Here is a 13825-nt window from a genome sequence, read left to right as displayed (position 1 = left end):
ATGGTGACTTAAAACAGTTACAGAGTTTAATGGCTGTGATAAGAGAAAACTGAGGATGGATCAACAACATTGTAGTTACTCCACAATATTAACCTAAATGACAGAGTGAAAAGAAGGAAGCCTGTACAGAATAAAAATATTCCAAAACATGGATCCTGTTTGAAATAAGGCACTAAAGTAAAGCTGCAAAAAAATGTGCCAAAGATATGAACTTTATGTCCTGAATTCAAAGTGTTATGTTTGGGGCAAGTCCAACACAACACATCACTAAGTACCACTTCATATTTTCAAGCATGGTGGTGGCTGCATCATGTTATGGGTATACCTCTCATCGGCAAGGAATAGGGAGTTTTTTTGTTGATTAAAATAAACAAATTAGAGCTAATCACAGGCAAAATCCTTGAGGAATACCTGGTTGTCTTCTTTCCAACAGACACTACGTTACAAATGTATCTTTAAGAAGGACAATAACCTAAAACACAATGCCAAATCAACATTGGAGTTGCTTACCAAGACAACATTGAATGTTCCTTAGTGGCCCAGTTACAGTTTTGACTTAAATCGGATTTGTTTACATCCCTGTTAGTGAGCATTTCACCTTTGCCAAGATAATCCATCTTCCTGACAGGTGGATTTTGGACTTCAATTTCAGTTATTTAAATGTATGATTCTGAGAACTTGTTGGCAATTTAAAAATCTTTATTTCAAAGAGCATTTTACAAGAAACACATTATTCTGGTCTTCAATCCATTTCTCCACCTTTAGCACCAAGTCTATGTTATTGAGCACCCTCAGAAAAATGTATGATTTTATAAAGTTTTAATCATATTTTTTATTGAACACTCACAGTGAACAGACAGATATGTGCACACAAGGGAAGTGACAAATTAATCAAACACATAATACAATTGTTTGAGAGAATTTGCAAAACTACATGCTCTTACCCGCGTTTTTACTTTGGAGATTTATTAGACCTCTTAACAACTTTCCATTTCACCATCTCTTCTACTCAAAAAGCTAACTTCAAATTAACCAAAGCATTGAAACTACAAATTTAAAGATTAGTCAGAAAATATGTTAAATGCTCTTAAACAGTTTTGAAATAAAAAAAAGTTTAACAGTGCAGTTTGGAAGGGCGTTTGTTTTAATTAGTTGTTTTAATAGGCTTGGACACCATAGCACTATACAACATTGATGATTTAAGTGCCTAAATAAAACACAACTTTTGTAATATGGCTAAACGAATCAACTGCAATTTTTATACTACATAATGTTAGTTTATAACTTTTGCAGGTTTTCCCATTACATTTTCAAATGCGCAAGTACTGCATTCATAACATACTTTCACAAGACAATTTTGACAATTGCATGCATAACAAGACCCACAAACACTTTCTTAGACTAGATTTCACATAACTGGCGACGTACAAAACGAAACACAGTTGTGTGTTTGAGCTCCTAAAAGAAACAAGGGGGAATATAAAGCCTATTTCTATGCGTAGAATAGATCATCCACGTACAAAATGCAGACAAATAGAAAAACACAACAACCCATTAATAGTAGACTCTAGCGTCATCAGAACAGGGCGCTAGATGAGGCGAATAGCCCATTGAGCCAGATGTTAGAGTAGAATCATTTTGTTGCATTTCCAAAACTCTAAAGGAGAACTTTCCCTTAAAGCTCAGATTATAAGGCTATTGACAAACTCAACAGCTCCCACCCTCAATGACTGCACACTTTCATCCCAGCATGCTAAATATTAGGTGCCAAGATTGTGTCACAATCTACAAACAAAGGAGACATGCTGGTGTTAGTGTGTTAACGTTGTCAAGGGTTGTTGTGAGTCTGTCAAACGGAGAACTTTCTCCTCTTCATCCTTTTCCATGGTTTTCTCATCTAAGGAGAGCTCAGAAGATGGTGCTCCAGCGTTTGGGGGGAAGGCGGGACTTGGTCTCCTGTAAACAGAGGGAAGCAGTACATTAGACTGATATCTGAAATATTCAATTCTACACGACCAAAAGAGGAAATATAGAGCTTTAAAATTGCTTGTCATGGTTGTACGAGTGTCTCTTTTCGATGGAAAGAAGGATATGTATTTTCTATGAGAAGATTAGGGTTAAATTTGTTATTTGTATTGACATGATTGTCAAAAGTCACATTTTCAGGGATTCAAAGTTAGTACATAGTCTCAGGAAAGAGGGTTGAGGTAGGTATAAAGACATCAATAAAGACATCAATGAGTTGTGCAATAAAGATTAAACTGAAAAAGTATTGATAACAAAAGACACCATCCACTTTACCATTCACTTCTCTAATACCTATGCATTTACATGAAAATGACATAGCCAGGTACAGTGTAATTACAGTGTACTTATATACCTGTTTGCTTACAGTAATACCTGTGTATATCAATGTGTACCTACAGGAGCATACTGTATATCATAAAGTGTAGCTCAACCAGTCAAGTTAAAAGTATATAATTGTGTCCATTTAATTCATGCACATGTTAGTTTAGTATGATGTCAAATCAATCACAATGTAATTTGTTTTTCTTTGTTGTGATTTATGTCTAAATGAATGAAGATTCGGGATGGATATGGCTAGGTTACATCTCTAATGTACTCACTTTGATAATATCACCACTGTTGTTTTGGGAGGTAAACACAAATAAGAAACAATGTTTACCAGGTGCACTCTTTAGACAGTGTAACTGTGTAGCGACAAGATAAACCTGGGACACAAACATCAGGATGTCTCACCCGGTTGAAGATTTTGGACAGTGTCCCTTGGTCTCTGCGGCATCTGTAAGATGACTTTGTGGCATCAGCATGTGGTGGCGAGGCCTAGAACAAGATGCTTTATAAACACATGGAACGTGGCTGGACCTGGGTATAAATCAGTGCTCAGCTCTCATTGGATGAAGTATGGAGAGGACACCAAAATGGTGTTGAACTAGTTGTTATATTGAGTTTGAATATATTTTGGTAAACACAATAGGTATAAATGTTACATTACTACAATGCTCTTTTGCATTAAACCCAGAAATGTCATGTTTCTATCAAAATCAGTTTACTTCATTCAGTGGTCTGTTACTGTAAAAGAATGGTATGAACGAGACAGGAAGATAAATAAATGAGGAATGACCAACATTACAGCAACCTTTAGGGGGAAAAAAGATGGAAGACAAAGGTATGCATTACTTCAGAGCACACATAACACAGAGAACTGGCGAGGAGCACATTTCAATTCTTACACCCTGGACAGCTCACTCTGTGGACACAGAGGAGTTGAATGAAGAAACACACTAATGCAGGAAGATTAGTGAGTCACCATGAACAGAGAATGGGGCAGCGATGAAAGAGTCTAACAGGAAAGGAAAGGTGGAAAGGAAGGCGGAAACTGTCGTATATAGGGGTCCCTGAAGAGTGTCTTTACCGGTTGCGATTCAGAAATAGTTGAGCAGTGTCAAAGTCATCCAGAAGCAGTGACTCTAAATTAAAATGTCAGAAAAACAGAAATCATGAGATGTAATGTCACCACAGTATAAGCTGTATTTGAGCTTTTCATCAGCCACTACGTTCCCATGAATAATTCCAATGTGAGGAAAACTGTGTTCGACGTTGATTCATGCATCTGACATTTTCCATTAGAGTAAGAAGAGTAAGGTAAACAATGTTATTTAGGCTTTAAAATAAATATATATACATTCTTTTGGATGTTAACTGTCTTGAAGAATCACACAAGGGAAGGAAGATGCAGAGTTGGGAGAGTAAAAGTTAAATAAGAGGGAAGAACACAATCAAAACGCTCACAGAAGGACATTAGAGAAAGTCTTCAGACAGAGGGAAACATTTAAGATGTCATTATCAAACACAGGGCTGTGAGGTCAACACTGTTTTGGGGGTTTAGGGTTGAGTTTGAATGACCTACCAAGCCCAAGACCTCCCTCCACTAGACATGAAAGAAAAAGAGAGAATCAGGAAGATTCATGAAGGCCTACTGGAGCAGCGCCTGTTACTATAACGACAAAACATGTAAACCTACTATACTAGCTAGCCAACTTGCACAGGCCCATGAAGTCATGCGCTGTAAAAAGCAAGGAACAGTTTAAAGCTAATTACCTGACAGAGGCCTAAAGAAACAGTAACCACAGTAAAGTCCAATGTTTTTTAAAGGAGGTAATGGAACTCACCCTGGACTTGGGACGGGGAGAGGCTGTCACCTGAGGATACAGAACCCAACAAATGATAAGGTCCTATTCCATGAGTTCAAAGATGGAAACATAAGGACATTGGCTAATGGGGAAAACCCTTTGCAACAGCAGATTTAAAAAACAGTACTTTGGAAAGTTTGAAGCAGTGGTGCAGAGAAACTGACTTGTGCTAGATAACTACTCTACCCAATATCTTGTGGATATGTCTCCACTTGAGGACCAAAGCTCGGCAAAACATCTGGTCTGTCCAGATTATGAATAATGAAACCAAAAGTTGCTGGAGAACTTCAATAGGTGAAAAATAACTTTGTCCAAGTTTACATGTATCTTGATGAGAGAACATACTGCTACATTATTCTGTGAGCAGTATGTTCTCTCATCAATATAAATAGGAACATGAATGGGTGAAGATGAATACTGTATGCACAACAAACCGCTTATTTACAGCTACTAGTAAATCTTGTTCCAATTGTATGGCAAGTTTGATCATGCCCTTCTTATACTGTATCAAACAATCACCGTTGACCAAAGCGGATGTAACTTCAGGTAATACATTTTCTCCAAGGTCTCTACAATGCTTCATGTAAGATAAATACCATTGAGAATTAAACTAGTTTATAATTCTTCGACAACAAAACATCTTGTGTAAGAGTAAGTTCAATATATTTATTTTACAACCTTTTCAACTTTACAATTACAATTTGTTTAAATAAAACAAATATAATACAAGTTATAATATATCAAATCGCACAGAGGTAGTCAATCTAAGATACTCACGCTCAAGCTCCTGAAGAAATGCATTACTGCATTCTCATTAGCCCGACGTCGAGGGGCTGGCTTGGGGGAGGTGGCGTGACCCCGGAAGGACCCCTAAAGGTATAAACAGTAGTCAAAAACTCACAGAAGTCTCACTGCTAACGTTGGACAATCAGGCTCAATTAAATGGCTATGAGTACATGAACCTCTACGGGATTGGTGTCCCTATACCAGGACGGTTGTGCTAACGTGCGCTAATGTGATTAGCATGAGGTTGTAAGTAACAAGAACTTTTCCCAGGACATAGACATGTCTTATATGGGCAGAAAGCTGATTAACTTCTTATTAATCTAACGACACTGTCCAATTTACAGTAGCTAATACAGTGAAAAAAATACTATGCTATTGTTTGAGGAGAGTGCACAACAACAAAAAACTTTTATCACGGCAACTGGTTTGATACATTCACCTCTGAAGGTAAATAATGTACTTACTGTCACACCCTGATCGGTTTCACCTGTCTTTGTGCTTGTCTCCACCCCTCTCCAGGTGTCGCAAATCTTCCCCATTATCCCCTGTGCATTTCAACCTGCGTTCTCTGTTTGTCTGTTGCCAGTTCGTATTGTCTTTTCAGGTCTTACCAGCTTGTTTTCCCATCTTCCTGCTTTCTCACGTTTCTGTTTCCTAGTTCCCCCGGTTCTGACCATTTCTGCCTGCCCTGACCCCGAGCCTGCCTGCCGTGCTGTCCCTGCCTGACTTTGACCTGATTACGACCCTCTGCATGCCCCGAGCCTGCCTGCGGTTCTGTACCTTATTGACTCTGCCCTGGATTACAGACCTCTGCCTTCCTTTGACCTGTCTTTTACCTGCCCCCTGTTTGGGTCAATAAACATCTTTGATTCTAGCTGTCTGCATCTGGGTCATATCCTGAGTTCTGATAGTAGGAACTGGCCATGACTGACCCAGCAGACTCAGACCAGCTCCACAATGCTGTCTCCCAGCAAGAAGCCATTGGAAGACACAAGGAGTTACTGCAATGCCTTATGGAGGGACTCCATACCCTGGCGGAATGCCATGACCAGGCGTTCAATACATTGCTGGAGCAATTCTGCGTATTCCCTACAACGCAGCAAGCCACACCAGTTATTCCCCAGACTCTCAGTAACCTACCGGGCCTTTCTCTCCCAGTGCTCCCTCGTCTTCGAGCTGCAGCCTTCTTCGTTCCCCTCGGACCGCTCGAGGATAGCGTACATCATAACGCTGATGTCCGGGAGGGCACTCGCCTGGGCTACGGCGGTGTCTGCCGTCTGCCTCAGTCTGGAGGAGTTTGTGGTGGAAGTACGGAAGTTCGAGTCTCCGTTGTCCGGGGAGAGAGGCTGCTCGTAAATTGCTCTAGCTATGTCAAGATGCCCTCAGTGTGGCAGGCTATGTAGTGGATTTTTGCATGTTGGTGGCTGAGAATGCCTGGAACCCGGAAGCATTGTTCGACATGTTCCTTCACAGATTATCGGAGGTGATCAAAGATGAGCTCGCAGCCCAGGAGTTGCCCATGGACCTCGACTCCCTCATAGCCTCCACCATCTGAATCGATGGGCGGCTACAAGAATGTAGGAGGGAGAGGGAATCTGTCCCCTGTCGCCTCGACTCTGAGGAATCCTGGAAACCCCCGAAGGCATTTCTGAGAGACTCTGACATCACCCGAGTGCTGACAGGAATCGCAGAGAGCGGTCGACTCGCTTCCTCCAGAGCCCAAGCTACTGGGAAGGGCTCGATTGTCTCAGGATGAATGTTAACACAGACTGAACACCAGGAGCTGTCTGTATTGCGAGACTACAGGACATTATATTTCCACCTGTCCATTGAAAAGACCAGGCTCATCAGTAGGCACAAATACTCTGGTGAGCCGAACAGAGATTTTCCAATCATTACTCGCACCCTCTCCATGCCACCCTGTTATGGGGTGACCAGGACAAATCACTCCGGGTGCTCCATGACTCTGGGGCCCATGAAAGCTTTATCGATGCTACCTTGGTGTCAGAGCTTGGTATCACCACTCAGCCCATCTCCATTCCAATGGATGTCAGAGAGCTGGATGGGCGCTCTATTGGGCAGAGTCACCTGCAATACGATTCCTATCGACCTACGAGTTTCAAAGTGTATGCAGTTCCTGCTCATCAAATCTCCCCATGTACCTGTGGTTTTGGGATATTCATGGCTCCAGAAGCACAATCCCCTGATCGACTGGGCTACTGGTGCTATTGTGGGTTGGCACCCATTCTGCCATGCTCATTGTCTCAAGTCAGCCCAGCCTGCTCCGGGATGTCTCCCTGCAGGCTTGAGAGAAGCCTCGGGCCTCCCCGCCATGCCCGCGGAGTATCAGGACATCCGGGAGGTCTTCGGCAAGGCCAGTGCTACTTCTCCCCATCCGCATCGACCCTTATGTCTGCGCCATTGAAGTTCTCCCGGGCACCACACCCCCTCGGCGGCGGCTTTACTCCCTGTCAGGTCTGGAGACCAAGGCTATTGAGGAGTACATTGAGAATTCACTCGTTGCAGGGAAGTTTCGCCCATTGCCCCCCCCCCCCCCCCCCATGCCGGCGCAGGGTTCTTCTTTGAGGAGAAGAAGGACCAAACCCTGCACCTGTGTATCAACTACAGGAGTCTTAATGATATCACTGTAAAAAAACAACACTCATCTCCTCGGCTTTCGAAACTCTTCAGGGAGCGACCATTTACTCCAAGTTGGACCTTCGGGAACGCCTACCATCTGGCTCGGATATGGGAAGAAGATGAGTGGAAGACTGCCTTTAACACAGCTAGCGGGCACTATGAGTAATTAGTTATGCCATTAGGGCTGACCAACGCTCCCGCTGTGTTCCAGGTGTTTCAGGATGTGCTGAACTGGTTCGTGTTTGTGTACCTCAACGACATCCTGGTCTTTTCCTGGTCAGCTCAAGAACACGTCCTCCACCACCAACAAGTCCTTCAGCGTCTCCTGGAGAACCAGGTTTTCATTAAAGTGGAGAAGTGTGAGTTCCATCGCTCCACTATCTCCTTCCTTGGATACGTCATATAGGACATATACAGATGGATCCAGACAAGGTGGTGGATTGGCTTAAGCCAACATCCAGAGTGCAGCTGCAACATTTCCTGGGGTTTGCTAACTTCTACTGCTGCTTCATCCGTTTTTACAACATCCTGGCTTCCCCCTTCTCAGCACTCACCTCTCCCAAGGTTCCCTTCACATGGTCGACAGCAGGTGACCAGGCATTCTCTGGCCTCAAACTTCAATTCACTACAGCCACCATCTTAATCCATCCAGACCCATCCTGTCCCAGGGTTCTGCCCAGGACCAAAAGCTGCACCCCTGTGCTTTCCTCTCCATCATCTTACCCCTGCTGAAAGGAACTATGATGTGGGAGAACTCCTCGCCATCAAGATGACACTGGAGGAGTGGAGGCACTGGTTGGAAGAGGCAGAACACCCATTCTTGGTGTGGACTGACCATAAGAACCAGAAATATCTCTGCACCGCCAAGCGCCTCAACTCTAGGCAGGCTCGTTGGGCCCTGTTATTCGCTGTTGTTTCTGCATTCGAATGCATTCGAATGTTTCTGCATTCGTCGCTGCCTGCACGGTGTGTGCACAAAATAAGACTCCTCCGCAATCTCCAGCTGGCCTTCTACAACCACTCCCTGTTCCTCCCTGCCCCTGGTCTCATATTTCCCTTGTACTTTGTTACTGGGCTTACTGTACCCCGTCAGACGGCAACACTACTATCCTGCCGGTGGTGGATAGGTTTTCTAAAGCCGCCAATTTTATTCCCCTTCTAAAGTTACCCCCAGCCAAGGAGACATCTCCGCTCATGGTGCAGCACGTCATCCTGATCCATGGACTTTCGGTCGACATGGTCTCCGATTGGGGTACCCAGTTCTTGTCCCAGTTCTGGAAGGCGTTCTGCAATCTCATTGGGTCGTCGGCCAGCCTGTCCTCTGGTTTCCATCCCCAATCTAATGGCCAGTCGGAGTGAGCTAATCAGGACCTGGGGACGGCCCTTCGTTGCCTTGTCTCTGCCAACCACACCACCTGGAGCCAGCAACTTGTGTGGGTGGAATATGCCCACAACACCCTTCCCTGCTCGGCCACTGGTGTCTTGCCCTTTGAGTGTTCCTTGGGATATCAGCCACCGCTCTTCCCTGAGCAAGAGGAAGAAGTCAGCATACCATACCCCTCCAGGTGGAGTCCCGTAAACTTTCCCCCCATTTCATTGGCCCGTTCCCCATCTCTAAAATACTTAGCCCCTCTGCTGTTCGCCTTCTGTTGCCCCACACCCTCTGTATCCATCCTACGTTTCATGTGTCCAAGATAAAAACCTGTGTCTCACTGTCCTTTGTCTTCTGTTTCTAGAACAGACTGCCTGCTGTTCTGTATCTTATTGACTCTGCCCTGTATTATAGACCTCTGCCTGCCCTTGACCTGTCTTTTCCCTGCCTCCTGTTTGGGTCAATAAACATCTGTGATTCTAGCTGTCTGCCTCTGGGTCTTATCCTGAGTTCTGATACTTACATTCAGTAATCTTGCTCTGATTTGTCGTCCTGAGGGTCCCAGAGATAAAATATAGCATAGTTTTGTTCTACAGTTTGAACCCCTGCTGTCTCTTGCTCCACACCCACCATGCCCGGCCATCTAGATGTGTGAAAGTTAGTGTATGAGCTAATAATCCATCATGTATGACATTCCTGGTAGTGTGTAAACTTACATTTTGCATTACCATATAATTGTTGTATGTTCTCTATAGTTATGTACTTGTAAATGTATTAATTGACCAATTCGGCACATTTGGGCAGACTTGATACAAAATATTGTCCAGTATTGCAATTCTTCACCGGATCAATCTGAAACTTTGCACACACACTGCTGCTATCTAGTGGCCAAAATCTAAATTGTGCCTAAACTGCAATATTATATGATGGCATTTCTCTTGCATTCAATGATGATGAAAAAAATTAATAATAGAAAATGCATGTTTTTTTGTTTGTATTATCTTTTACCGGATCTAATGTGTTATATTCTCCTACATTAATTTCACATTTCCCTAAACTTCAAAGTGTTTCTTTCAAATGGTGTCAATAATATGCATATCCTTGCTTCAGGTCCTGAGCTACAGGCAGTCAGATTTGGCTATGTCATTTTAGGCGAAAATGGGTCCATAAACTACTTTGTACAGTATGTACTGTATGTATTTTAATGAATTGTTCAACTTGAGGTGACTTTCTGAACAGATACTCTGCTCTGTATTTCTTTGCAATGTTATGCATCCTAGTTCACAGTTAGTTTTTTTTTACATGGGAATTAGAAATTCAATTAAATGCACACAGATGAGTTTTAAAAAAGGGTTGCATAACCAAATGCTCCCTTACATGAAAGTGATTGGGAGTTGTTTTTTAAAAGCTGTCTGCCTGGAGGATTGCACTTCAATGGAAGATGTTCAAAATGTGTATAAATAACCTACTCTAGAAAGTAAAGTATAATTGTGGAGAAATAAATTCTGATATCCAAGAACTTTACTACAGCAAGAAAATTCAGCCTGAATTCAAGCCTTTTCAAGGCCCCTCCCTCCAGATATAGGTTTTAATTTGATAATTTTTTTGTTGCTAAGAATTTTCCTGCACTGCAGGAAATGTGGATGAGCTTTGTGATTTACACAAATTAGTACTGAAAATCCGCACTAAGACACGATTATATTAACAGTATTGCACTTTGTAGCCTACTTTTGTCCAGCCCATAACCACAGATCAAGCAACATTATGGGCTAAACGTTCAAATCCTGTTGCAGCAGGATTATTTTGCTATGATAAATACTGGTCAAAATAAGATCCTAGGTCTGTAACCCAACCTACACCATTATTTTAATTTCCATGATCATAGCTGACAGTGATTAATACAAGCGCTGAGTGGAGAAGACTGGATATTATTTTAGAATGTCTGTAATGGGAAAATGATGCAATTTTCCTGGTTAAAATGCATATATATTGACCATTTTTTTTTTTAAAATTCATAACATCAGAGATAAGCAGTTGTTAACCTGCCATCACTCAGCAATGTGCCCCCCTTCCCTAGTTTTGGTTGCAATAAACTCTAGAGAAAATACGCTGAAGACGAAGTTCAGAATCATTTGGGGGTGTTTGATCGACTTGCTTAGCTTTAGGAAAAAACATGAGACCTTGTAAAGAGGAACAACTGGTGCATGATGCAGACAGATCACATTGGATATTCTGTTTGCTATCAAGTCTGTACAGCTAAATAAATGGTGGTCAACGTTTTATGAATTCAAGCTATGCAGTAGTTGTATATTAGACACCTGATTTCAAACTGTGATCATACGAAACACACCTGTCCATTTCAAAAGTTAAATTCTCACACTTTCTAAATGGGGAAGCTTCTGGAGAATTTGTAGCAATGCACTTATCACAGCAAACACCCAGTCAAACACACAGCTATCCAGGTTGGGGTCAATAAAATAAATTCAGTGGTCAATTAAGATTCAAGCCTAAAAAGAAGTTTAGAACTAAAATGGAAATTAGATTAACCCTTTGGAATGTACTCGACTTGATTCTGACTATTGCAATAATTTGAGGAACTATATTTTAACAATATTTTAAGAGGTAAGGTATTGATTTTTCAATGTTGGTCATAAACATTAAAGACATGCCTCGGAACTTTGACAACTAGCAAATATTTTTTAATATTTGGGTTGGGTTGAACGTGTCAATCTGTAGTTCATACATGCACAATCTATGAGCAGAATTACGTTTTTAGCACAATTAGCCACAAAATTCCTAGTTTGAAAGCGACTGTTTACTGGAAGCTGTGCGGCACCATTTCCCCTCCATTTTCCCACTTGTGGGCCAACCGCATGCAATTCAAGTTCCAGCCAATGAGCTCTAGCCCCTCGCCATTTGAGTGACAGCTAGCAGGATGCATACACAGCAGAGCAAGAGAGACATCGACGACATGGTGCACATGTCTGCCGTAGTACACAATTTTCATGGACCACTTTGGCCTATGAGCGCTACTTTAATAAGAACTACAGGCCAAAAAGTATACAAACGTACTGGAAAATCTCTAAGAGATTGTCAGCAAATAAATGGTGTATTCCTGTTAATCAACGAGAATCCCTGTTATCTTTAGCGGTTCTATAGCTATTCATTTCCCCCCCCAAAAAAATCCTTAACATGGAGAAACAATGCCAAACAATCTGTACAGCAAGTAGTCCATTTGATATTTTGGGTAGATCTAGAATAAACATTAAATGACAAATTATCTAAGATTATTACATCAGGTATTCTACAAGTATTTTAGCTCTGCACAATAAATAAATCACCTTTTTTCAAAGAATCTCTCTCGACCGCACACAAAAACTGGACAGATCTATCCTTACCATCGTCATATTAGAACTCTATAGACTGGAAGAGTCTTGGTGAGGCCATTGATCATAACAGTTGGTAACCCCAGATGCTCACCTTGCCCCTTTTATTTTTGTCACCTCCAAAGAACGTGCTAATCTGATCCATCAGGCCAGGGGCCTTCTTCCTCCTGCTCAGTCCAAATGAGCTTTGCCCTGAGGTACTCGCTGTGGCCATGCTGGATAGTGGTTAGGTAGGGTTGGACGACCGCTCTGTATCTTGGATTAAGACCTTTCAAACCAACTCTGTAAACACTCTGATGTTGCTCCTTGGATACTTTTCTATCTGTCTGACGTTGAATGGGCAGTCTTTGAAGGTGCCGTCCCCGTGCCCAAATGTATCATGGGAGATGAGGCAGGTCAGGTGGGGGTAGGCGGGCACAGTGGTGTACATGGTGCTGGCCTGACTCCAGGCGTTCTTTGGCCTCACAGTGCCTGTGGAGTCAGTCACTACCGCCCTCTGCGTGGGCCAGCCATTGTACCCCCCCACCCCACCCCCCCCCCCCCCGGCCTGAACTAGGGCCCTGATGCAAAACAGTCTCCAGCACTGTGAGGCCATTGTTTAAATGGACCCCATAAATCTTTTTGATTGATTATATTCAAATAAGATTTTTCCATACAGTTGACTAGAAAAGGAAACACATAAATGCTAACTAATGTTGAAACATACGGAAATCATTTCTCCATGAAATAAGTTGTTAATCACAACTACACAAAAGTTTTGGTCAGTTATGGAAACAGACATAGAAACCATTACCTACTTATTTATCTCATAATTCATCCGAAATTCAATGCATTTATTAAGTAATAGTTATTATAGCTGATATTTACTCATGCTGTTTTGCCAGTGCAATATACACTTTTACCAAAAAATGTTTATCAAACTCGATTGTGTTGTTTTAATCCATAGAAGCCGCAGCAGCTGTGAAACAAAGCAGATTCTGTTCGAAAACACCCTAACATTAGCATATTCATATTTTGGAACAGATGCCTTTTGTTTTTTAGGTGTTATTTTTTTTTACAAAGAAAGCTATGTCAAGAAGGTAAATTTAAGAGCAAAAGAACCAACTCTTCTAAACTCTAGTTTTCCCGTGATAATTTTGGGTGAATTCCAAATATTTAATACCATTTTAAAGTTAAACAGTTCACAATGCAAAATATTGACCTAGTAGGATTAGCCTTAAAGACATTCCAAATACTACTTTCACAGATCTCACTCTGTTTTCCGATAAACTTTGAGACCTCTGCTCTGCACACCAAATGAGAGCACAGATAATAACTTCCACAAAGTCAGATTAGACTGCTGTGAAACATCAGAAGAACAGATAAGCAGCTAAAATAAAATCGTAGTGTTAAAAGGAGCGTAAAATAGAATGTTTCTTCAGAAAATG

General features: G+C 42.0%; 1 protein-coding gene across 4 annotated transcripts; it reads right to left on the bottom strand.

Annotated features, from left to right (window-relative positions):
* Nucleotides 1–681: 681 nt before the first annotated feature.
* Nucleotides 682–12779, bottom strand: LOC139373357 (myelin basic protein-like). 4 transcript variants are annotated; one of them, XM_071113792.1, is made up of 7 exons: nt 12493–12743; nt 4992–5084; nt 4194–4223; nt 3932–3952; nt 2761–2844; nt 2628–2643; nt 1813–1956 (listed from the first exon to the last, which is right to left on the bottom strand). In XM_071113792.1, exons 1-6 carry the CDS (start codon nt 12610–12612, stop codon nt 2638–2640), a joined length of 354 nt encoding a protein of 117 aa, XP_070969893.1. In that variant the 5' UTR covers nt 12613–12743; the 3' UTR covers nt 1813–1956; nt 2628–2637. The 4 variants fall into 4 exon arrangements, with proteins under 4 accessions (XP_070969891.1, XP_070969892.1, XP_070969893.1 ...); XM_071113790.1 differs by lacking the exon at nt 2628–2643 and having other exon boundaries at nt 682–1956; nt 12493–12742; XM_071113793.1 differs by lacking the exon at nt 3932–3952 and having other exon boundaries at nt 12493–12742.
* Between the last annotated feature and the right edge of the window lie 1046 nt (nt 12780–13825).

This window comes from Oncorhynchus clarkii, chromosome 18 (assembly GCF_045791955.1).
Source record: "Oncorhynchus clarkii lewisi isolate Uvic-CL-2024 chromosome 18, UVic_Ocla_1.0, whole genome shotgun sequence".
NCBI classification, from domain to species: Eukaryota; Metazoa; Chordata; class Actinopteri; order Salmoniformes; family Salmonidae; genus Oncorhynchus; species Oncorhynchus clarkii.
Note: the sequence above shows the minus strand (reverse complement) of the source record. Positions and strands in the feature narration are given on the sequence as shown.